Below are 25,790 nucleotides of genomic sequence, written 5' to 3' on the forward strand. Positions count from 1 at the left end.
CTGCTCTCAACTTGCTACAAATCGCTGCCATGACCACATATTTAAAAAACAAATATTTTTTACTAGTTTAGAAATATTATTTTTAAGGTATTTATTGTAAAAGATATTTTTTAAAAAAATTAATTTTTTTTTAAATTAATTTTTTTTAATGATTTTAATGTATTGAAATAAAAAATAATTTTTAAAATATAAAAACTTTTTTTTAATATATTTTTTTAAAAATCCTTTTAAAAACAGCAGTTATAAGTTATAACCTTCCCAAACTTCACATCCCCAAATTATTGAATTGCCATTTAAAGCTTGTAGGAGAAACCACACAATCACAGTAAAGATTTGCTACCAATAAATAGAAACCACACAATCACGCCAAAGATTTGCTATCCAATATAATATGAAATAAAACCCAATTGCATCTGCGGACATGTGATCAATAATATTAAAATAAGGTAATAGTTGACGGGGCCACAAATTAAACCAGCTCTCAACTCGCTACAAATAGCTGCCATGGCCTTTCATTCTACGTTATATTTTCATTTTTTACATTCATGGAATCCTCTTTGCCTTCCACCCAAATCTTGGATTCTGGTGACAGTGCAGAGAGGAAAAATGAAGCTAAAAATTACAATGAAATGATGCACGCCCTTCCAAAAGTTAAAGGCTTGAGGGGGATTGATTATTACCTGTACCAAGGCTTTTGGTACTCTTCCTTCTTCTTGGATGGACTCATGTCTGTTCAAGAGCACTTCAATCCTCAATCCACTGATATATTTCTCGCCAGTTCTCCAAAAACTGGCACAACTTGGCTTAAGGCCCTCACTTTTGCTATTCTTACACGATCCCGTTTAAGTGGCTCAACAACTAGTTCTTTACTTACCAAGATACCACATGACTGTGTTCCTTTTTTGGAATATCACCTTGCTCGAAACCCAAGTAATCGGGACTTGGCAATTCCTCTGCTATCTACTCATGTTCCTTACAGTTGTTTACCTAAATCTATCATTTCTTCTGGTTGCAAGATTATTTACATTTGCAGGGACGCAAAGGATGCTTTTGTTTCTTTGTGGTGCTTTTTTTCCGCGCATCAAAAGTCGAAAAATGTTGAACCTCTTCCTCTGGAAGAGGCCTTTGAGATGTTCTGCAATGGAATTTCAGTCTTGGGACCATATTGGGACCATGTTTTAGGGTATTGGAGAGCAAGCTTAGAGTTCCCTGAGAAGATATTGTTCTTGACCTACGAGGAAATGAAGAAAGACACCGCTGCTCATGTTAAGAAACTAGCTGAGTTCATGGGTTGTTCTTTCACCTTAGAGGAAGAGGAGGGAGGGGAGGTGCAAAAGATAGTAAGCATGTGTAGTTTTGAGAAGTTGAGCAACTTGGAGGTGAATAAAAATGGGAAGCACCGTCTAGACACATCAATTGCTATTCAAAATAGTTTATACTTCAGGAAAGGTGAGATAGGCGACTGGGCAAATCACTTGACACCTGAAATGGGAGCGCGTCTAGATGACATAATGGAGCAGAAGCTCAAGGGTTCAGGCTTGAAGCTGCCCAGGTGACTGTGCCTGGGGTCCCATTTGCATATGATTATTGCCGAAGTGGGTTCATCAAAAGATGTTATCAGCATGTCGTGAAACAGCAACTGTGTATCCCAATAAATACCCTCTCTGTTCATAACAAGTATTCACATTTTGTGAATCTTCCATGTGAATAAGCAATATTCTTTTGTGAATCTGTGTTCGTGACTTTCATTGATTTCCTTGCATGTTTGTAAGAATTCAAAATGGGATTCGTTTTTTTTTTTATTTAACACAAGTGCATACATTCCATTCATCAGTTTGATAAAAAAATAAATTTACTCTAATATACACTATTAGAGTGTTTTCTTCACAGAAATTGCAGTGTGTTTTTCTTCACAGCTATACATGTTTGAAAAGAACCGAGACAGCCATACATGAGGGCGGAGCAAAGACCAACCGAGACAACCATCCATTAAGATTGTTGAATTGCAGATCAAATGAACGTAGGCGGCACATCTGCTGAAAGGATCTCGAAATGCCTTGTAATTGGTTAAAATAAAAGATCAAGATCTGTAGGAGAACTCGTGTTTTCCACTCCTAAATTAAGCCCAGTTGCCGGCTTCATTTGCAACAGAGACACATAAAGAATCTGAAAGCAGTTTTTATGCACTATCAGCAAAATAATTTGACCAGTCAGAATGATTTTTTTCCCCTTACTAGTCTCAGATCACAATCCTTCTTACTTCAAACAAATCTTTTGGAACCGATATGTTACAGCTGGATTGTTACAGCTGGATTGTTGTTACAAGGAGGTGACGTAGGACACTTGTGTGAGCTGTTAGAGTCAGTTAGAAGTTAGTTAACCATGGAAATAAACGTGTAAAGCATGGTAAGGGTAGTATAAATAGACAGTGGAGTTTACGTATACAACACGAAAAGATTAATACAAACTTCTATTCCTCTGTTCTCATTCTCTGTTTCTCTTTGTTTATTCTTGTTAAGCTGAGCTTAACAATTGGTATCAGAGCTTGCCATAAGCTGCGAACCTCATTCAACAATGGTGGACGGTAACAAATTCAAGATAGTAGATGAACATTGCAAAAGGTTAGACAACCAGCTGCAGACTTATCATCTAGAATGGCAGGAATCCATGGCAGAAAACAAGGAGCAAGGGGCCAAGATTGAGCAATTGGTCATACAAATGGAACTACTATCCTCACAGTTTCAACAATTTGTAGCTGCCCAAACAGCAAGGACAGAGATGGCGGGAGGCCATTCTAGAGGTATCTTAGCAACACCAGGAAGGGACAGGAGCGTAGAAGTGAATGCATCTACTGAAAAAATAACACCAGGACTTAGAACTCAGAGTCGAGGTGAGCAGATGACAGGGCAAGAGTTTCATAAGCCAGGGTTCCACATACCATTGCCAAGGATGGAGCTATCAACCTTCAGAGGAGAGGATCCTCGAGGATGGCTGCGAAAATGCAAGAAATACTTCAGGATACACTCGATACCTGCATATCAATGGATAAAGGTGGTCTCGTATTATACCGATATGTCGAGGGATGGCTTGATTTATACCGGAGATTTTGATGGAAACTTAAAGAAGCGTCGCTTAATTATACCTTGGATGCGCAAATTGATTACAGGGAAAAAATGACAGAGAGTGAGTTGCAGGGAATGAAAAAGGCATTAGTAAACTCAACACCTTTCAGGGCATCGTTCCTTGGTTTACTCCCTTTTATTTCTTATCATGGAGATCGTATGATGACGTAGTATTTACAGAATTTGATTGGAATTCCAATTTTGTTTCTAATGTTGGTGCACGTTCAAGAAGTCATGAAAACTGTAGTTTTTGTCGGGATGAATTTTGTACGTGATTGAATTGCAAATAGTTTAAGGAATAATAAAAAATACTTTATATAAAATATTGTTTATTTCATGATGTAATAGAATAGTTAAATCTATAATATTTCAATTAAAAACCATCAATATATATATATATATATATATATATATATATATATATATATATATAAATTATTTTATAACCTCAATTTGAAAAATATTCTTTAAACCAAACACATTAAACTACTTTTTATTCAACTTCAATTTCACCTATAGTTTTAACCAAACATATATTTTTCCAAAGCAACCTCAACTAAAAATGCTTTTTATAAAATAACTTTTTTAAACCACAACCACAACAGCTACCATAATACCAAACACTACGTGAAGAAAACTGCACTTCTAAGCAAGTTAAATGCCACCATTGATTTAGGATCTGCTTTAATTAGATCTTAAAAGGTGAAAGTAAAACACAAGAAAATGCATGCATGCACACCACTAATCTTTGATTCTGGCGAGAAGAGTGATGACTACACTCAGAACCATATAGAATTACATTCCAAGATGAAGAAATTAATAACAAAGCAGCTCTTCCCCTTCCCCTTCATCTTCTGCATTATCCACTGTTCACGTTGCATGTGAACAGTGGAGAGCACCTCACCACTAGCCTCCACTGTTTCCACTGTCAGCCACTGTTCTTTCTCTTCCCCTTCTCCTTCTCCTTCTCCTTTGTCTTCTGCATTCTTCACTGTTCACGTGAATAGTGGAGAGCGTCTTCACTGTTCATGGCACCGGGTCCGGCCCAAACCTAAATGTATTGGTTCGGGTCCGACCCAGTAAAATAAAAAAATCCAAAACAAATTCTTAGATATTGTGTTTTATTTGAAAAAATAATATTTAAAATTATTCAATGACACTACATAATTTTATTAGAAGGAGATCGTATGATAACGTAGCATTTGCAGAATTTGATTGCAATCTCAATTTTGTTTCTAATGATATTTTACCTAATGTGATGATATTTTACTTGATGTTGGTGCACGTTCAGGAAGCCATGGAAACTGTAGTCCTTGTCGGATGGATTTCGTACGTGATTGAATTGCAAATAGTTTAACGGAACAATAAAAAATACTTTATATAAAGTATTGTTTATTTCATGATATAATAGCAGTAGTTAAATATAATATTTCAATTAAAAATTATCACTATTAATATATGTCTTTTTAGTTATTTTATAACCTTGATTTGAAAAGTATTCTTAACCAAATACATCAAACTCCTTTTTGTTCAACCTCAATTTCAACTACAGTTTTAACCAAACATATATTTTTCCAAACCAACCTCAACTAAAAGTGCTTTTTATAAAATAATTTTTTTTAAACCACAACCACAACAACTACCACAATACCAAACACATACTTGGAAACTGTACTGATAAGCAAGTTAAAGTGATTTAGGATCTGCTTTAATTAGATCTTAAAAGGTGAAAGTAAAACACAAGGAAATGCATGCATGCACACCACTAATCTTTGATTCTGGCGAGAACAGTGATGACTACGTACACTCAGAACCATATATAATTACATTCCAAAATGAATAAATTAATAACAGAGCAGTGCTATAAAGCTAAATGTGAGAACCAGAGATTAATAAGAAATGCTGAAAATTTTATCACGCATAAGATGAGAGAAGCATCGGACAGATTTTTCCCACAATTGAATACGTGAATTGAGCACAGATTTCCCAGCTGCAAACTGTTCCTAATTTCTCAAATGATTAACTAGAATACGAGTTGCACTTAAATTTTAAAGCAACATAGAAGCTCTTGATTTTTTGTGAATTGCTGAAAGATGAAACAATCATACAAGCTCACACCTCTATAACAGAGTGACAGTTCATGGTGACCTCAAAGACAGCATCCAGTCCTCCGAGCTCTCGTAACTTTTCCTTAAAGTCCCCCCCAAGTCTTCCTTACCATGCCAGATGTATCTGAATGAATGCAACCCATACAGTGAAATAAATAAGCAATCAGAAAAGGAGAGAGAGTGTATGAACTAGATGATGGCGACCACATATCAATAATTCGAGACATGACGTGGGGCACTTTCATCGTGATTATTGTTTGTACAATAATGTTTGATGTATTATTTCTTGTTAAGAGTACTTTTTAGGTTGTGAAAAGTCCAAGATGTAGTATAATAAAATAAATATAGCTTTCGATTTTATCATTTATATTAAGCTGAAATTTTGACATACAATTCTAAAGATTTTTTTTGTAAAAAAAATATTGCATGCACACCAGGTCTACACGCTGCTAACCGCATTTCAAATTGCGGTTGGACGCTCAAAAAGCATCAAAGTGATCCTTCTTTGCGCGGCCACCTGTAACTTGAAACGTGGGTGGTCTCATAGACAAACGGGCTGTTACTCCCGACTCTCAACCGGTCTGATGATACCTTAATGTTATAGAAACGAAATTCCACATCAAGAATATTTTTGTAACCGAAATTTTCCAAGAGGAAAGTGATGGTATGGAAAATATAGCTAGAAAGAAATTACTACAGTACGTGAGCAGCTGTTTTAGTGTGGGAGAAGTGACGAAAAGAAGAGACTTTTGAAATGTTGACTTCTGATGGGTTACTGAGAAATCCAACCAAAATTAAGAAGAAATCTCAGAGATTGTGAGTTTTATCATTTATGGGGTGTTATTGATTTGATTCTCTCCGTTCTGTTACTTGAATGATCATAGGTTGTTCTTGTTGCAAAAGATTTTGGAGCCAAGCCAGCTTACTTGTTTGCACTTCTGCATCCAGAGAGGGTCCTAGGGGTTGTGACACTGGGAGTGCCATTCATACCACCAGGTCCAGGTCCAAGTCAATACCAGAAATACCTCCCCGAAGGCTTTTATATATCTAGATGGAAGGTGGTTTTCCATTTTATATTCCTTGCTCTAAACATTCGATATGGCATGTCTTTTTTTTTCTTTTCTCTTTATTTTTGTATCTGATAGTTTGTAAGAATGTATAGAAATTCTAAATGACCATCGAATACTAACTATGCATGCATCGACTAGGACATTTACATGAACGGTTTAGAATTTAACAATCTACATGCTCGAGACTGTCTAATTTGCTGAAGTCTAAAAATCATTTATCTGATTCCTTATTGTTATTTCTTTGAGTTGTGTGTAGAAACCTGGACGAGCAGAAGCTGATTTTGGTCGACTTGATGCAAAAACGGTTGTCAGGAACATCTACATTTTGTTCTCTAGAAGTGAAATACCAATAGCTGCTGAAAACCAGGAGATTATGGATTTGGTGGACCTATCCACTCCTCTTCCCCCTTGGTTCACAGAGGAAGATCTTGCGACATATGGAGCCTTGTACGAGAAGTCTGGATTGCAAACGGCGTTGCAAGTTCCATATAGGTAAGTGGCGTGTCTTTTAAAGGAGTGCCAGTCTCTGCTAATTTGTCTGACTTGTTTAATGTTAGCATCTTATAAGATTGGTTTGATTGTATACTTTGTAGGTCCCTTGATGAAGATATCAACATTACAGAACCAGTAGTTGAAGTTCCAGCACTTCTGATCATGGGCGACAAAGATTATGTGTTCAAATTTCCTGGGATGGAAGCTTACATCAGGAGCGGGAAGGTCAAAGAGTTTGTCCCTGGTTTGGACATCATATATTTTCCTGAAGCCATTTTGTTCAGGAGCAATCACCTGACGAGGTGAATCAGCTCATACTTACTTTCCTTAATGCCAGAATCTGGTCGTGAGGATTTGTTGCGAAGTATGTCTTAATATCAATTGGCCTTAATGCTGCAACATTGGAACACTGGAATCTAATTCTGATGCTGAGTTCTATGATTGTCGAGTATGCAGAGAACTGTTAATGCAGGACCACTGCTCTCTGCCTCTGTATCTGTGGTCGGACCTGTTCGTATTTGAGTTTGAAGTAAAAACATGCATCATATAATTCGAGTTTTAAATGGATTTTACTGTTTTCAATAATCATAATTTTGTACGCGTGCTGAAATATCTTGCCTCACCATAATGTTAAGCTCCATGTGAATTCTTCACACCTTAATTTTAAGCTCCATGTGAATTCTTCGAAAACAATTTCGTGGAGGTTGAATGGATAATGAAAGTCAATGAAGGAGAGCACTGCATCGCATGGTTTTCCAAGAATTACAGCTTCATATGGTGTAAAGCTGAAGAATAGCACACAAATCCGCTATTCCTAATAAATTCTCTGAAACTGGTAAGTTTCCTGGATAAAAACTGAATAAATAGTATCAGTGCCAGCTCGAGCTCAGAATGCAACATCTGTTGATTAACTTACCAGTTACCAACACGAGGAGACACACACAGCAACTTAAATGGAGGTGGAGGATCCAATGTGCAATCTCTGCACTATTAAATTTTTTTTTCTTCTGATTTTAACTCTAATATTACATTGATTCTAAATAGTTTTTTTTTAATTTCTCCATTCACCAACATATTATTTTATAGTTAAGTTTCATAATTTTATTTAATTGGCTTCCAATAACAATTTTTTTATTTACCTTTTATTTACATGAATAATCATTTAATTAAATAAAATATTTATTATAAGAAATAGAGTTATTAAACATGATTGGGTATGATCAAGTCTGTTTTATAATTAAGAATTTTTTTATATTAAAAAAAATTAAAAAGCCTGAATATTTATTTTTCCTTGGGAATTGGGAAGTTTATTTGCCAGGCTTCAGTAGATGGTAAATATAAAGTAATTCTTGACGTGCCGAGTTAGCTTCACCCCCTGATAATTAGTTTACACCAATTTAATTATTGACGTGCTAGCTAGCTAGCTCATGGCAATGCTAAAACAGTGCTGTAAAGGAAACGTGTAAAGCTTTTGACACTGCTCCTCATCTTTGACAGTGCTTCCATCCTCAAGACATGGATTGTACTGTGTCGACTACAAGCAAATCAAAAGGAGCCACTAAAAAAAGAAGCTGTTATTGAGCAGAGAGGCGGATGATGAAAAGCCAAATGGGACCGAGAGGGACGATAGAGGAAAGGGAAACCAAGGGGGAAAAGGAAGCATGTGGAGAGGGAAACTTCCAAAGCCTTGGATTCTCTGTTCATCAAAGCATGTGTGAAGCCAGCCACCACCAGCCACCAAGATTGAATTAGAGAATGTGAAACCAGCCACCTAAGGAGTCAACAATGGTGGGAGTCAACAATGGTGGTGAAGCCATCCTTCCTTAGTCATAAATTGTAGGCACCAAACTTGTGCCACTTGCCTTGCCCCTTGTATTTACATGGATGCTTGCCTATAAATAGGCAATGCATCCAAGCATTGTAAATACACCACAAGAGAGAAACAAGAGAGGAAGAGAAGAGTGAGAGAGGGAAAGAAATCCCACAAAATTGTGAGGTATTTGTGAGAAAGTAAGTGAGGTGTTTTCTCCTATTAATAGAGAGATTTCAGTTGTTCTCCTATTAGTAGAGAGAGGTTGTAATTCCCACATTACTTAGTAAAATCCTTCTATACTTGCCCGTGGACGTAGCCAAATTGGGTGAACCACGTAAATTCTTGTGTGTCTGATTTCTCGTTTTATCCTATTCTTTGCCTTTTATCTTGTCGGGTTTGCATGCCAGTATCCTAACAGTGGTATCAGAGCCTTCTGGTTGGTGTTGTTAATACACAAAAGTTATTCGTGTATACGGTACTATTCACGTCTACGACACTATTCACCTATACGGCACTATTCATCCATACGGTACTGTTCACATACGCTACTGTTGGCGTATATAGAAAGTCAGTGCGGTGATTAAATACAGTCTAGGAAGTTCTGTCTAAGGAGATTGGGTTTTAAGCGGGACCGTTTGTGACCCCTCCAATCTTTCCTGGGAACTTACTTAGTGAAGTATTATTCACACGATACTATTTCTATATACGTTACAGATCTGTGAAACGGTGATAGCTGAATAGATCTCGGTGAATACAATGGTAGCAAAGTACGAGATAGAGAGGTTCAAGGGGAGCAATTTCTCACTGTGGAAAATGAGAATCAAGGCAATCTTAAGGAAAGACAATTGCTTGGCAGCAATTGGGGATCGGCCCGCGGAGATCACTGATAATGCAAAATGGAATGAAATGGATGGCAATGCTATTGCTAACATACATTTAGCATTAGCCGATGAAGTGTTATCAAGTGTGGCGGAGAAGAAAACAGCTAAGGAGATATGGGAGACTCTAACAAAGCTATATGAGTCCAAGTCTTTGCACAATAAGATTTTCTTAAAGCAGAGACTTTATACCCTTCGAATGGCAGAAACCACGGCGGTGACTGACCACATCAACACAATAAGAACTCTATTTTCACAACTCACTACGTTGGGTCAACAAATAGAGGAAAGTGAACGAGCAGAGCTTCTACTTCAAAGTCTTCCAGATTCGTATGATCAGCTCATTATCAACTTGACCAATAATATCCTCACAGACTATTTAGTCTTTGATGATGTTGCAGCCGCCATCTTGGAAGAAGAAAATAGGCGCAAAAATAAAGGAGACAGAAATAGTTCAAACCAAGCAGAGGCATTGTTGGTGTCAAGAGGGAGATCAACGGAGCGTGGCTCCAGTGGGAGTCAAAGGCAGGGGAGGTCCAAATCAAGAAGTAAGAAGACTGTGAAATGCTACAACTGTGGCAGAAAAGGGCACTTCAAAAGGGATTGTTGGTTTAAAAAGGGTATAGAGAACACTGCAGAGTCATCAAAACCTCAAGGATGTGTTGCGAGCACCTCAGAAGATGGGGAGGTTTTATATAGTGAAGCAGCGACAATCTCTACAGATAGAGAAGAGCTTACTGAGGTCTGGCTAATGGATTCAGGAGCAACATGGCATATGACTCCTAATCGAGATTGGTTCCAAACATATGAACCCATCTCTGGAGGCAAAGTGTTCATGGGTGATAATCATGCTGTAGAGATTGCTGGCATTGGCACCATCAAATTGAAGATGTATGATGGCTTAATTCGTACTATTTCAGGAGTGCGACATGTGAAAGACTTAAAGAAGAATCTTTTGTCCGTGGGACAATTTGATAGTCTTGGCTGTAAGATCCGAACAGACAATGGAATAATGAAAATTGTCAAGGGAGCGCTGGTGGTTTTAAAGGCGAGAAAGACAGTTGCAAACATGTTTGTATTAATGGGAGAAACACATCATGGGGCAGAAGCGTCAATTGCATCAGCCAGTCCTGCAGAAGAGAAGACGATGATGTGGCATCAAAAACTAGGCCACATGTCAGAGAAAGGTTTGAAAGTTCTCTCTGATCAGAAGTTACTCCCTGGGCTTACAAAGGTTACTTTACCCTTTTGTGAGCATTGTGTTACAAGCAAACAGCACAGGTTGAAGTTTGGCACATCAACAACTAAGAGCAAATGCATCTTAGACCTGATTCACTCTGATGTTTGGCAAGCACCGGTTGTATCCTTGGGAGGAGCAAGATACTTTGTATCATTCATAGATGACTTCTCCAGGAGATGTTGGGTGTATCCAATTAGAAGGAAGGCAGATGTGTTCGCAGTCTTTAAAATTTTCAAAGCGCGGGTGGAACTTGAATCTGAAAAGAAGATCAAGTGTTTGAGGACTGATAATGGAGGAGAATATACCAGTGATGAATTTGATAACTTCTGTCAACATGAAGGTATCAAAAGGCAGTTCACAACGGCATACACTCCACAACAAAATGGAGTGGCAGAGCGGATGAACAGAACCCTATTAGAAAGAACAAGAGCAATGTTGAAGACTGCAGGTCTAGGAAAGTCATTCTGGGCAGAAGCAGTCAATACCGCCTGTTATGTGATAAATCGATCTCCATCAACTGCAATTGAGCTGAAGACACCGATGGAGATGTGGACTGGAAAGCCAACTGATTATTCTCGATTGCATATATTTGGAAGTCCTGTGTACGTGATGTACAATACTCAAGAAGTCAGCAAGCTGGATTCAAAATCCAGAAAATGTATATTCTTGGGATATGCTGATGGAGTGAAGGGGTATCGCTTGTGGGATCCCACTGCCCACAAGGTAGTCATCAGCAGAGATGTTATATTTGCAGAAGATAAAATGCAAATGGAAGAAAATAATAGCATTTTAAAGGAGACTACAGAAGTCCAGATGGAAAATACTCAGAATCGTACTTCTTCTGAAGCTGCACCAGAGCATGAAGAGCAAGAACAAATAGAGTCTGAAACTCCTGAAGTTCGGCGGTCGACTCGTGAAAGAAGACCACCGGCTTGGCACTCAGAATATGTTACTGAGAGCAATATTGCATACTGTCTTCTAATAGAGGATGGAGAGCCATCAACTTTCCATGAGGCTATCAAAAGCACAGATGTATCTATGTGGATGACAGCAATGCAAGAGGAGATTGAAGCTTTGCACAAGAATAACACTTGGGATCTTGTTCCGCTACCACAAGGAAGAAATGCCATTGGCAACAAATGGGTTTACAAGATAAAGCGTGATGGCAATGATCAAGTGGAGCGGTATCGTGCAAGATTGGTGGTGAAAGGGTATGCTCAGAAAGAAGGGATAGACTTCAATGAGATATTTTCTCCGGTGGTACGACTTACTACAATCAGAGTAGTCTTGGCGATGTGTGCTATATTTGATCTTCACTTAGAGCAGTTAGATGTGAAAACTGCATTTCTTTATGGAGAACTTGAAGAAGAAATTTATATGCTCCAACCAGAGGGTTTTGCTGAAACAGGCAAAGAGAACTTGGTTTGCAGGTTGAACAAATCTCTATACGGTCTCAAACAGGCGCCGAGGTGTTGGTACAAGAGATTTGATTCCTTCATAATTAGCCTTGGGTACAACAGACTCAGTTCAGACCATTGTACGTATTACAAGAGGTTTGAAGAAGATGATGTTTTCATCATTTTGTTGTTGTACGTGGATGACATGTTGGTAATAGGCCCCAACAAAGATCGAGTCCAAGAATTGAAGGCACAGTTGGCTAGGGAGTTTGATATGAAGGACTTGGGACCAGCAAACAAGATTCTAGGGATGCAAATTCACCGAGATAGAAGTAAGAGGAAGATTTGGCTTTCTCAGAAGAATTATTTGAAGAAGATCTTGCGACGCTTCAACATGCAAGATTGTAAGCCAATTTCCACCCCACTTCCTGTTAACTTCAAATTATCCTCAAGTATGTCTCCTAGCAATGAAGCAGAGAGGATGGAGATGTCTCGAGTACCGTATGCATCAGCAGTGGGAAGTTTAATGTTTGCCATGATATGTACAAGACCAGACATTGCACAAGCAGTGGGAGCAGTTAGTCGATACATGGCAAATCCTGGTAGAGAGCATTGGAATACTATTAAGAGGATCTTGAGATACATCAAGGGTACCTCAGATGCTGCCTTATGTTATGGAGGATCAGAATTTACTGTCAAGGGTTATGTTGATTCAGATTTTGCTGGCGACCTTGAGAAAAGAAAATCCACGACAGGTTATGTGTTCATAATTGCAGGAGGAGCTGTGAGCTGGGTCTCTAAACTTCAGACTGTTGTAGCGTTATCCACAACAGAAGCTGAGTACATGGCAGCTACACAAGCTTGTAAAGAAGCAATATGGATAAAGAAACTTATGGAGGAGCTCGGGCACAAACAAGAGAACATTCTTTTGTATTGTGATAGTCAGAGTGCCTTGCATATTGCAAGGAATCCAGCGTTTCATTCAAGAACAAAACACATAGATGTTCAGTATCACTTTGTTCGCGAAGTGGTGGAAGATGGAAGTGTAGATTTTCAAAAGGTTCACACAAAGGAAAACCCAGCAGATGCTTTGACCAAACCAGTCAACACTGACAAGTATATATGGTGCAGATCCTTTTATGGCCTAACAGAAACGTAAGCAGCATGAAGATGGCAAGTATAGAAAGGATAGAAGAATCACAGAAGATCATGTGTGAAGACTTGATTAAATCATCAAAGTCTTCAAGTGGGAGAATGTGAAGCCAGCCACCACCAGCCACCAAGATTGAATTAGAGAATGTGAAACCAGCCACCTAAGGAGTCAACAATGGTGGGAGTCAACAATGGTGGTGAAGCCATCCTTCCTTAGTCATAAATTGTAGGCACCAAACTTGTGCCACTTGCCTTGCCCCTTGTATTTACATGGATGCTTGCCTATAAATAGGCAATGCATCCAAGCATTGTAAATACACCACAAGAGAGAAACAAGAGAGGAAGAGAAGAGTGAGAGAGGGAAAGAAATCCCACAAAATTGTGAGGTATTTGTGAGAAAGTAAGTGAGGTGTTTTCTCCTATTAATAGAGAGATTTCAGTTGTTCTCCTATTAGTAGAGAGAGGTTGTAATTCCCACATTACTTAGTAAAATCCTTCTATACTTGCCCGTGGACGTAGCCAAATTGGGTGAACCACGTAAATTCTTGTGTGTCTGATTTCTCGTTTTATCCTATTCTTTGCCTTTTATCTTGTCGGGTTTGCATGCCAGTATCCTAACAGTGGTATCAGAGCCTTCTGGTTGGTGTTGTTAATACACAAAAGTTATTCGTGTATACGGTACTATTCACGTCTACGACACTATTCACCTATACGGCACTATTCATCCATACGGTACTGTTCACATACGCTACTGTTGGCGTATATAGAAAGTCAGTGCGGTGATTAAATACAGTCTAGGAAGTTCTGTCTAAGGAGATTGGGTTTTAAGCGGGACCGTTTGTGACCCCTCCAATCTTTCCTGGGAACTTACTTAGTGAAGTATTATTCACACGATACTATTTCTATATACGTTACAGATCTGTGAAACGGTGATAGCTGAATAGATCTCGGTGAATACAATGGTAGCAAAGTACGAGATAGAGAGGTTCAAGGGGAGCAATTTCTCACTGTGGAAAATGAGAATCAAGGCAATCTTAAGGAAAGACAATTGCTTGGCAGCAATTGGGGATCGGCCCGCGGAGATCACTGATAATGCAAAATGGAATGAAATGGATGGCAATGCTATTGCTAACATACATTTAGCATTAGCCGATGAAGTGTTATCAAGTGTGGCGGAGAAGAAAACAGCTAAGGAGATATGGGAGACTCTAACAAAGCTATATGAGTCCAAGTCTTTGCACAATAAGATTTTCTTAAAGCAGAGACTTTATACCCTTCGAATGGCAGAAACCACGGCGGTGACTGACCACATCAACACAATAAGAACTCTATTTTCACAACTCACTACGTTGGGTCAACAAATAGAGGAAAGTGAACGAGCAGAGCTTCTACTTCAAAGTCTTCCAGATTCGTATGATCAGCTCATTATCAACTTGACCAATAATATCCTCACAGACTATTTAGTCTTTGATGATGTTGCAGCCGCCATCTTGGAAGAAGAAAATAGGCGCAAAAATAAAGGAGACAGAAATAGTTCAAACCAAGCAGAGGCATTGTTGGTGTCAAGAGGGAGATCAACGGAGCGTGGCTCCAGTGGGAGTCAAAGGCAGGGGAGGTCCAAATCAAGAAGTAAGAAGACTGTGAAATGCTACAACTGTGGCAGAAAAGGGCACTTCAAAAGGGATTGTTGGTTTAAAAAGGGTATAGAGAACACTGCAGAGTCATCAAAACCTCAAGGATGTGTTGCGAGCACCTCAGAAGATGGGGAGGTTTTATATAGTGAAGCAGCGACAATCTCTACAGATAGAGAAGAGCTTACTGAGGTCTGGCTAATGGATTCAGGAGCAACATGGCATATGACTCCTAATCGAGATTGGTTCCAAACATATGAACCCATCTCTGGAGGCAAAGTGTTCATGGGTGATAATCATGCTGTAGAGATTGCTGGCATTGGCACCATCAAATTGAAGATGTATGATGGCTTAATTCGTACTATTTCAGGAGTGCGACATGTGAAAGACTTAAAGAAGAATCTTTTGTCCGTGGGACAATTTGATAGTCTTGGCTGTAAGATCCGAACAGACAATGGAATAATGAAAATTGTCAAGGGAGCGCTGGTGGTTTTAAAGGCGAGAAAGACAGTTGCAAACATGTTTGTATTAATGGGAGAAACACATCATGGGGCAGAAGCGTCAATTGCATCAGCCAGTCCTGCAGAAGAGAAGACGATGATGTGGCATCAAAAACTAGGCCACATGTCAGAGAAAGGTTTGAAAGTTCTCTCTGATCAGAAGTTACTCCCTGGGCTTACAAAGGTTACTTTACCCTTTTGTGAGCATTGTGTTACAAGCAAACAGCACAGGTTGAAGTTTGGCACATCAACAACTAAGAGCAAATGCATCTTAGACCTGATTCACTCTGATGTTTGGCAAGCACCGGTTGTATCCTTGGGAGGAGCAAGATACTTTGTATCATTCATAGATGACTTCTCCAGGAGATGTTGGGTGTATCCAATTAGAAGGAAGGCAGATGTGTTCGCAGTCTTTAAAATTTTCAAAGCGCGGGTGGAACTTGAATCTGAAAAGAAGATCAAGTGTTTGAGGACTGATAATGGAGGAGAATATACCAGTGATGAATTTGATAACTTCTGTCAACATGAAGGTATCAAAAGGCAGTTCACAACGGCATACACTCCACAACAAAATGGAGTGGCAGAGCGGATGAACAGAACCCTATTAGAAAGAACAAGAGCAATGTTGAAGACTGCAGGTCTAGGAAAGTCATTCTGGGCAGAAGCAGTCAATACCGCCTGTTATGTGATAAATCGATCTCCATCAACTGCAATTGAGCTGAAGACACCGATGGAGATGTGGACTGGAAAGCCAACTGATTATTCTCGATTGCATATATTTGGAAGTCCTGTGTACGTGATGTACAATACTCAAGAAGTCAGCAAGCTGGATTCAAAATCCAGAAAATGTATATTCTTGGGATATGCTGATGGAGTGAAGGGGTATCGCTTGTGGGATCCCACTGCCCACAAGGTAGTCATCAGCAGAGATGTTATATTTGCAGAAGATAAAATGCAAATGGAAGAAAATAATAGCATTTTAAAGGAGACTACAGAAGTCCAGATGGAAAATACTCAGAATCGTACTTCTTCTGAAGCTGCACCAGAGCATGAAGAGCAAGAACAAATAGAGTCTGAAACTCCTGAAGTTCGGCGGTCGACTCGTGAAAGAAGACCACCGGCTTGGCACTCAGAATATGTTACTGAGAGCAATATTGCATACTGTCTTCTAATAGAGGATGGAGAGCCATCAACTTTCCATGAGGCTATCAAAAGCACAGATGTATCTATGTGGATGACAGCAATGCAAGAGGAGATTGAAGCTTTGCACAAGAATAACACTTGGGATCTTGTTCCGCTACCACAAGGAAGAAATGCCATTGGCAACAAATGGGTTTACAAGATAAAGCGTGATGGCAATGATCAAGTGGAGCGGTATCGTGCAAGATTGGTGGTGAAAGGGTATGCTCAGAAAGAAGGGATAGACTTCAATGAGATATTTTCTCCGGTGGTACGACTTACTACAATCAGAGTAGTCTTGGCGATGTGTGCTATATTTGATCTTCACTTAGAGCAGTTAGATGTGAAAACTGCATTTCTTTATGGAGAACTTGAAGAAGAAATTTATATGCTCCAACCAGAGGGTTTTGCTGAAACAGGCAAAGAGAACTTGGTTTGCAGGTTGAACAAATCTCTATACGGTCTCAAACAGGCGCCGAGGTGTTGGTACAAGAGATTTGATTCCTTCATAATTAGCCTTGGGTACAACAGACTCAGTTCAGACCATTGTACGTATTACAAGAGGTTTGAAGAAGATGATGTTTTCATCATTTTGTTGTTGTACGTGGATGACATGTTGGTAATAGGCCCCAACAAAGATCGAGTCCAAGAATTGAAGGCACAGTTGGCTAGGGAGTTTGATATGAAGGACTTGGGACCAGCAAACAAGATTCTAGGGATGCAAATTCACCGAGATAGAAGTAAGAGGAAGATTTGGCTTTCTCAGAAGAATTATTTGAAGAAGATCTTGCGACGCTTCAACATGCAAGATTGTAAGCCAATTTCCACCCCACTTCCTGTTAACTTCAAATTATCCTCAAGTATGTCTCCTAGCAATGAAGCAGAGAGGATGGAGATGTCTCGAGTACCGTATGCATCAGCAGTGGGAAGTTTAATGTTTGCCATGATATGTACAAGACCAGACATTGCACAAGCAGTGGGAGCAGTTAGTCGATACATGGCAAATCCTGGTAGAGAGCATTGGAATACTATTAAGAGGATCTTGAGATACATCAAGGGTACCTCAGATGCTGCCTTATGTTATGGAGGATCAGAATTTACTGTCAAGGGTTATGTTGATTCAGATTTTGCTGGCGACCTTGAGAAAAGAAAATCCACGACAGGTTATGTGTTCATAATTGCAGGAGGAGCTGTGAGCTGGGTCTCTAAACTTCAGACTGTTGTAGCGTTATCCACAACAGAAGCTGAGTACATGGCAGCTACACAAGCTTGTAAAGAAGCAATATGGATAAAGAAACTTATGGAGGAGCTCGGGCACAAACAAGAGAACATTCTTTTGTATTGTGATAGTCAGAGTGCCTTGCATATTGCAAGGAATCCAGCGTTTCATTCAAGAACAAAACACATAGATGTTCAGTATCACTTTGTTCGCGAAGTGGTGGAAGATGGAAGTGTAGATTTTCAAAAGGTTCACACAAAGGAAAACCCAGCAGATGCTTTGACCAAACCAGTCAACACTGACAAGTATATATGGTGCAGATCCTTTTATGGCCTAACAGAAACGTAAGCAGCATGAAGATGGCAAGTATAGAAAGGATAGAAGAATCACAGAAGATCATGTGTGAAGACTTGATTAAATCATCAAAGTCTTCAAGTGGGAGAATGTGAAGCCAGCCACCACCAGCCACCAAGATTGAATTAGAGAATGTGAAACCAGCCACCTAAGGAGTCAACAATGGTGGGAGTCAACAATGGTGGTGAAGCCATCCTTCCTTAGTCATAAATTGTAGGCACCAAACTTGTGCCACTTGCCTTGCCCCTTGTATTTACATGGATGCTTGCCTATAAATAGGCAATGCATCCAAGCATTGTAAATACACCACAAGAGAGAAACAAGAGAGGAAGAGAAGAGTGAGAGAGGGAAAGAAATCCCACAAAATTGTGAGGTATTTGTGAGAAAGTAAGTGAGGTGTTTTCTCCTATTAATAGAGAGATTTCAGTTGTTCTCCTATTAGTAGAGAGAGGTTGTAATTCCCACATTACTTAGTAAAATCCTTCTATACTTGCCCGTGGACGTAGCCAAATTGGGTGAACCACGTAAATTCTTGTGTGTCTGATTTCTCGTTTTATCCTATTCTTTGCCTTTTATCTTGTCGGGTTTGCATGCCAGTATCCTAACAGCATGCTCGTCCATTACGACATCCATTCTCACGGGACAAGGCTACGATGCCATAGAACCCAATTCAACATCATGGTCACTCTCATGCGCGTCTAATTATATCCGTTTGGCTATACCTAACTCCTATTTAAAAAAAAATTAATATAGTAAATTAAAAGTTGTAATAGAATAATATCATTTAAAAGAAATTAAAATGTTGAGAAGGGATTTGAGAGTGAAGGATAGCCTTTTATACTATATTATATAAGTATAGTTGTTAGAACCTGTCCAAGAACTTCGTATTCAAGAACCTACCCAGAAGAAAAAATAAGGGTTATCTGATTACATTATTAACTCACGGGTTATTAAATCAATTTACATGTTATCAAATCAATTTTTTTTCTCTAAATAATGTTTTTTCATGCGGTTTGGTTAAACTCCATATACCAAATTTCTTAGATACCATATCATATATTGTGTAAACTAGTCAGATTTTCCATGCTATATTGTGGGCATTCATAAAGAATATTAATGAACGATAGTAAAAAAAACATGGCAGACGCAAGCGCCACCAATCTAGGAAGGAGATTAGTCCCAACTACTTTAGAGCCACCATTGACATTGATTACTTTGAATAATTTTAATGTATAGGCATAAAAAAATAATCCATATCTTTAAGAGGATCAATTTTAGATTCTCTCTCTCTGTTTTTTTTTTTTTGGTTTTCAAATATTTGACATTTTCGTTTAGATAAGCTCTAGTGTGTGTTTTTTTTAGATTATTTTAAATCATGTTTCTTGAAATGTCAAAAACATTTCATGGATTAATTTAACTTAATCATGCCAAAAAAATAGGAATTAAAACTGTTTAATTTTTTCCACCAAGTAGAAGTACCTAATTGAGAATTTACTTTCTTATCTTTCACCTCAGTTAAGCAGAAGCATGATCATGAGAAGGGATTTGGAAGCCACTTAGTTTAGGCTCTTCTCTGAGTCTTGAAAAGCCAAAACCAATGGAGACGTGATCGCGCACTCCCTGAGCTATATAAACAGAGTAAGTGGCTGCAAACAAATGTCAACACCAATTCAGGTCCTGAAAGATTAAAGCATTGAGACATAAAAAGTGACCTAACGCAAGCAAATTACTACTTGTTCCAGCCTCACCTAGGAGTGAGACAGCCAGCCCTCCGGTTTCTACATGGTAAGGGAATAATTCCTTCAAGAATGCAGAGAAAATTATACTTGCAATACAACTATAAACGAGATGGTACAGCCAGCCCTCCGGTGTCTACATGCAGAGAAAATTATTTTTTGTTTTGCTCTCTCCTCTCTCTTACTTTATAATTTATGAAGAGTAAGAGAGAAAAAGAAACAAAAAAAAAAACCCTAGTCTTCCACTTTAATCTGGCTGAATACTACTCTATCTCAATCTTATTCACTACTTTGTCAATGCAAACTAGATTTTTCCTTAAATAAGATCGATCTAATCCACCAGCGCATAGGTGATCAAGAATATTAAATTAGTGTAAAACTTGATTTAATTCAACATTATAATTCGAGGTGCTATAATAATGTGAAAAAAAAGAATAAAAAAACTAGATGATGGCGACCACATATCAATAATTCCAGACATCACGTAAAACACTTTCATCATCATCATTATTATTAATATAATAATGTTTGTCACTTTGTTGTATTATTTTTTAATTGTTTAGTTGTTTACTATATGTTAAAATTTCAAGATCTTCAAAGATTGGGAAGATCTTCATATAAGGATCTAAAGTTACTTTGGGACCGTCTTTATTTTCCCATTTGGATTTTTTTTATTTATATTAAGAATTTCAATTTAATTAGTATTTTATTATTTAAAAATTCTAATGGTACATTGATTCTATTAGTTAGGCAAATTTTAAATATAAATTATTTTTCTATACAAAATTTTAAATCTAGAACTAATATAAATAAAAATATTAGTTAAGGTTTGAGTGTTATAAAAATAACCTTAAGGTTATAAAAATTTTAAATATAAATTTTTTTGTTCGAGTATTCATATTATTATTTAAAATTTTTTATAAATATTTCAAGATTTTCTCTATTTTCCTACGGTGTTAGGGATTATAACCTTAAGGTTTGAGTGTTTGGAATAATGGCAACGGTTGTTTTCAAAGTGTTTTTCACTTGAAAATACATCAAAATAATATATTTTTTATTTTTAAAATTTTTTTTAACATCAGCAGATTAAAACAATTCAAAAACACTAAAAAATTAATTTGAAAAAAATCAAAATTTATGAAAACCCCGGTTAAAATGTTGTACCAAACACCCTCTTAGTTTTTAATATTAATACATCAAAACAATCCAAAAATACTAAAATATTAATTTAAAACTTTTAAAAACTCCGGTTGCGTTTGTAAGAAGTGTGGGCATGTTTGGGATTGTGTTAGTGGTGGTGGTTCAAAGTGCTTTTCAATTAGAAATGCATCAAAATAAAGTTTTTTTATTTTTTAGAAATTATTTTTTATATCAGCACAACAAAACAATCTAAAAATATAAAATAATTTTTTATTTTAAGCAAAAAAAAAATTAAAGATTTTTAAAAAGACAGTTTGCATCGCATTCCCAAACACACATGCTATGACCTTTCTTTAATATTTTATTTACACCATAATATTTTATTTACACCATTCATGGAACCCTCATTGCCTTCCACACAAATCCCGGATTTTGGTGAAACTGCTAATTAAGAGGGAAAATGAAGAGCTTTCCAAAGCCCATGCTAAAACTACAAAGAAGTGATCTCTACCTTTCCAGAAGTTAAAAGGCTTTTTGGGACGTTCCGTCCTTCTTGGGAAGACTTATGTCAGTTCAAGAACACTTCAAGCCTCAATCCACTGATATATTTGTCGCCAGCTTTCCAAAGACGAAGGAAATCTTTGGTTAATGTTCTCTGAATCTCTCCTTTTCTCCTTCAAGAGTGAAATTTATGTGCCTTTCGTACCTTTTTACGTTAAAACATTTCATCTGTTCTTGTTTTCTAAATTGAGTCTTTTTTCTGTGCGTTCTATTATTTTATTTACTGGATATTTAAGAGTGCAGTAATAATTACGGTGTTTTTATTTAAAAATATATTAAAATAATATATATTTTAAATTTTTTAATATTCATCTTTTTGACAACATCACTCCAAAACATTAGAAAACATAAAAAAAAGAACCAATTAAAAAACGCAAGATTGCATCAATGCTAAATGCAATTTCAATTTCATGTATAGAGATCCACCTCTGTGTGTGAAATGCATAGTGATGTTCCACAGCGAGCCACTATCTATTATGTAAAATCTCAGCAAGTGAGAAATGTCATAGATCAATTGGTCGATATAGCTAATAGATAGGTCAAAGCTGCTCATAGTCATTACCTTTAAAAGGTTATTTTTGGTGAAGATGAAAATTTTTTATGCTTAAATAAGTATTTATTTAAAAAGAGAAAATAAATAAATATTATGTAAAGAGATGTTTTGAAAATACAAATGCAGTAGAGAATTAGAGATTGTGAACCTTTGTTCTGAAGGTTCCATAATATATTTATAGCTCATGAGTCTTGTTATTTTGTAAAAATAAGGGTTTGTAGTGTAATTACCCTGATAACATTTAATGAGGAATAAATATTCCTTACTTGATGGGAATATGGTGGGTCCTCGAAGGAGTTTTACACACCTAAAAAGGTATAGGGAGATTAGAATTTAAGACGTCAAGTGTAACTGAACCTATAGAGATCAAGTTCTTTCTTGAGATTAGATCCAAAAGAGGTTGGTCATTCCCCTAGACATGCCAAGGAAGAATGATCATTATCTTGAACTTGGTTGGCTACCAAATCCAAGTAACTTGAGCCTGACATGCATGCCAGATTCACACTACCTTGAACTTGAAGCACTACCAAGTCCAATCATCTTGGGTCTGACATACATGTCAAACTTATGCTACGTTGGACTTGGTGCACTACTAAGTCCAAATGCTTTGAGTTTGATATACGTGTTCGACCCACGTTATCTTGGGGTTGACGCATTACTATATTCAAGCACCTTGAACTTGACTAATTGTCAAGTCCATGTATTTTAGATCTAGATCTGATATATATACCAGACTCATATTACCTTGAGTTGAACGCATTACAAAGTTAAAATGCCTTGAATTAAGTATATGTGCCACATCCGTACATTTAAAAAAACCAAACAAAAACTAAATAAAAAGTTGACTCATCGCTAATCTATAAATACTATCTACATAATGGGCCTTAGTTGATATCTTCTACCGCTCACTACATTTACTTGAATAATGAAAATGTTTTTTTCTTTTAATGGAAAAGACATTTTAACTCCATCTTCAATTACTATATAAATGTTTCCTTGGGTTTTGAAAACACAATCATGCTAAAAATTTATTATCTATTATAAAATAAAATGTATATGTTTTTATATTTTAAAAATGTTTTTGAAATTTTTTTATTTGTTTTTAATTTTTTTTATTCTTATTGTTTTGATGTGCTAGTGTAAAAAATAAATTTTAAAAAATAAAAATAATATTATTTTAATATATTTTTAAATTAAAAATATTTTTTAAAAATAACAACTAATACAATAACAAATCAGATTTAATATAAAAAACATTCTAATTGCATCAGCCGAGAGGTGATCAAGAATACTAAAATAGTGTAAATTTTGACTTAATTCAATTATTAGAATTGGGGGCATTTAAAAACATTTTAATTGCATCAGCTGAGAGGTGATCAACAATACTGCTTCCCAAACTTCACATGATGCTGTTTCATAATGTGGCTGCGGTAAAAGTTCGTCAATAACCACATGTATCAGCGTTTAGTAAATAAAAAAAAAAAGTGATTTTCTATGATAGGACCCACTAACTTTACAATCATGCTGCAGGTTTGGAAGAAGCAGCATCTCGTGGGGATTTCTAATGAACAGCATATGGTTTCATTGTCGCACTGTTCATTAAACTGAACAACTTTTTTAAAACTAGTGCAGTTAATTGATTTCATTCGCACTGTTCACATGAACGTGAATAATAATTTTTTTTTGTTTTTTAAAAAAATTAGTTTAAGGTGAATTAAATTTACTCGTACTGTAATTTTAATTTTATTCCTGATAATATTTTATCTAATTTTGTAGTTCTTGTCGGATGAATTTTGTACGTAATGGAATTATAGATAGTTTAATGGAAGAATAAAATTTTTTTTATATAAAGTATGATTTATTTTATGATGTAATAGCAATAGTTAAATCTACAATATTTAAATTAAAAACTATATATATATATTAATTATTTTATAACCTCAATTTCAAAAATATTCTTAACCAAACACATTAAACTACTTTTTGTTTAATCTTAATTTTAATTATAATTTTAACTAAATATATATTTTTTTAACCCAACTTTAACTAAAATTACTTTTTATAAAATAATTTTTTTCGAATCACAACTAAGAGCCAATGCAATACCAAATACCAAATACGCTGAAGTCAAACCCAATTGCATCAGCGAACATGTGATCAATAATATTAAAATAAGGTAATAGTTGATGGGGCCACAGATTAAACCAGCTCTCAACTCGCTACAAATAGCTGCAATGGCCTTTCATTCTACTTTATATTTTCATTTTTTACATTCATGGAATCCTCTTTGCCTTCCACCCAGATCTTGGATTCTGGTGACAGTGCAGAGAGGAAAAATGAAGCTAAAAATTACAATGAAGTGATGTCCACCTTTCCGAAAGTTAAAGGCTTGAATGGGTATGATTATTACCTGTACCAAGGCTTTTGGTACGCTCCCTTCTTCTTGGAAGGACTCATGTCTGTTCAAGAGCGCTTCAATCCTCAATCCACTGATATATTTGTCGCCAGTTCTCCAAAAACTGGCACAACTTGGCTTAAGGCCCTCACTTTTGCTATATTCACACGATCCCGTTTAAGTGGTTCAACAACTAGTTCTTTACTTACCAAGATGCCACATGACTGTGTTCCTTTGTTGGAATATGACCTTGCTCAAAACCCCAGTAATCGGGACTTGGCAATTCCTCTGGTATCTACTCATGTTCCTTACAGTTGTTTACCTAAATCTATCATTTCTTCTTGTTGCAAGATTATTTACATTTGCAGGGACGCAAAGGATGCTTTTGTTTCTTTGTGGTGCTTTCTTGCCAGGCTGCAAATGTCGAAAAATGTTGAACCTCTTCCTCTGGAAGAGGCATTAGAGGTGTTTTGCAATGGAATTGCAAATTTTGGACCATATTGGGACCATGTTTTAGGGTATTGGAGAGCAAGCTTAGAGTTCCCTGAGAAGATATTGTTCTTGACCTACGAGGAAATGAAGAAAGACACCGCTGCTCATGTTAAGAAACTAGCTGAGTTCATGGGTTGTTCTTTCACCTTAGAGGAAGAGGAGGGAGGGGAGGTGCAAAAGATAATAAGCATGTGTAGTTTTGAGAAGTTGAGCAACTTGGAGGTGAATAAAAATGGGAAGCACCGTCTAGACACATCAATTGCTATTCAAAATAGTTTATACTTCAGGAAAGGTGAGATAGGCGACTGGGCAAATCACTTGACACCTGAAATGGGAGCGCGTCTAGATGACATAATGGAGCGGAAGCTCAAGGGTTCAGGCTTGAAGCTGCCCAGGTGACTGTGCCTGGGCCCCGTTTGCTTATGATTATTGGCCTTGGGGGTTCATCGAAAGCTGTTATCAACATCTCGTGAAACAGTAACCGTGTATTCCAATAAATACCAGCAATTGATACTGTAACAACTCTTTAACTAGAATAAAATAATAATATAATGTAAATTGAAAAATAAAGTAATTAAATGTTTTTTTTTTTTTAATTTCTCCTTCCTTCACATGATTCTTTCTTAGATTAGTATTTTATAAGTTAAACTTTTTAAGTTTACACGGTTATTCTCTCACTTTTCTTATTTATTTCCTTGGATTTTTTTTATGTTTTCCCCTTATTTTTCTCTCTTTCTCTCTCACCTTTTCTTTTCTTT

General features: G+C 36.9%; 2 protein-coding genes and 1 pseudogene across 2 annotated transcripts; all 3 read left to right on the forward strand.

Annotated features, from left to right (window-relative positions):
* The first annotated feature begins 513 nt into the window (after window positions 1-513).
* On the forward strand, window positions 514-1,802 carry LOC133703876 (cytosolic sulfotransferase 17-like). Its single transcript, XM_062128591.1, has one exon. The coding sequence runs from the start codon at window positions 546-548 to the stop codon at window positions 1,554-1,556; it is 1,011 nt and encodes a 336-aa protein (XP_061984575.1). The 5' UTR covers window positions 514-545; the 3' UTR covers window positions 1,557-1,802.
* Window positions 1,803-2,574: 772 nt separating this feature from the next.
* LOC133703663 (uncharacterized) lies at window positions 2,575-7,377 on the forward strand (annotated as a pseudogene).
* A 17,013-nt stretch (window positions 7,378-24,390) lies between these two features.
* Window positions 24,391-25,562, forward strand: LOC133703865 (flavonol 3-sulfotransferase-like). The gene has a single exon (XM_062128577.1). It carries the CDS (start codon window positions 24,421-24,423, stop codon window positions 25,429-25,431), a length of 1,011 nt encoding a protein of 336 aa, XP_061984561.1. The 5' UTR covers window positions 24,391-24,420; the 3' UTR covers window positions 25,432-25,562.
* Window positions 25,563-25,790: the final 228 nt, after the last annotated feature.

This window comes from Populus nigra, chromosome 9, assembly GCF_951802175.1.
Source record: "Populus nigra chromosome 9, ddPopNigr1.1, whole genome shotgun sequence".
NCBI classification, from domain to species: Eukaryota; Viridiplantae; Streptophyta; class Magnoliopsida; order Malpighiales; family Salicaceae; genus Populus; species Populus nigra.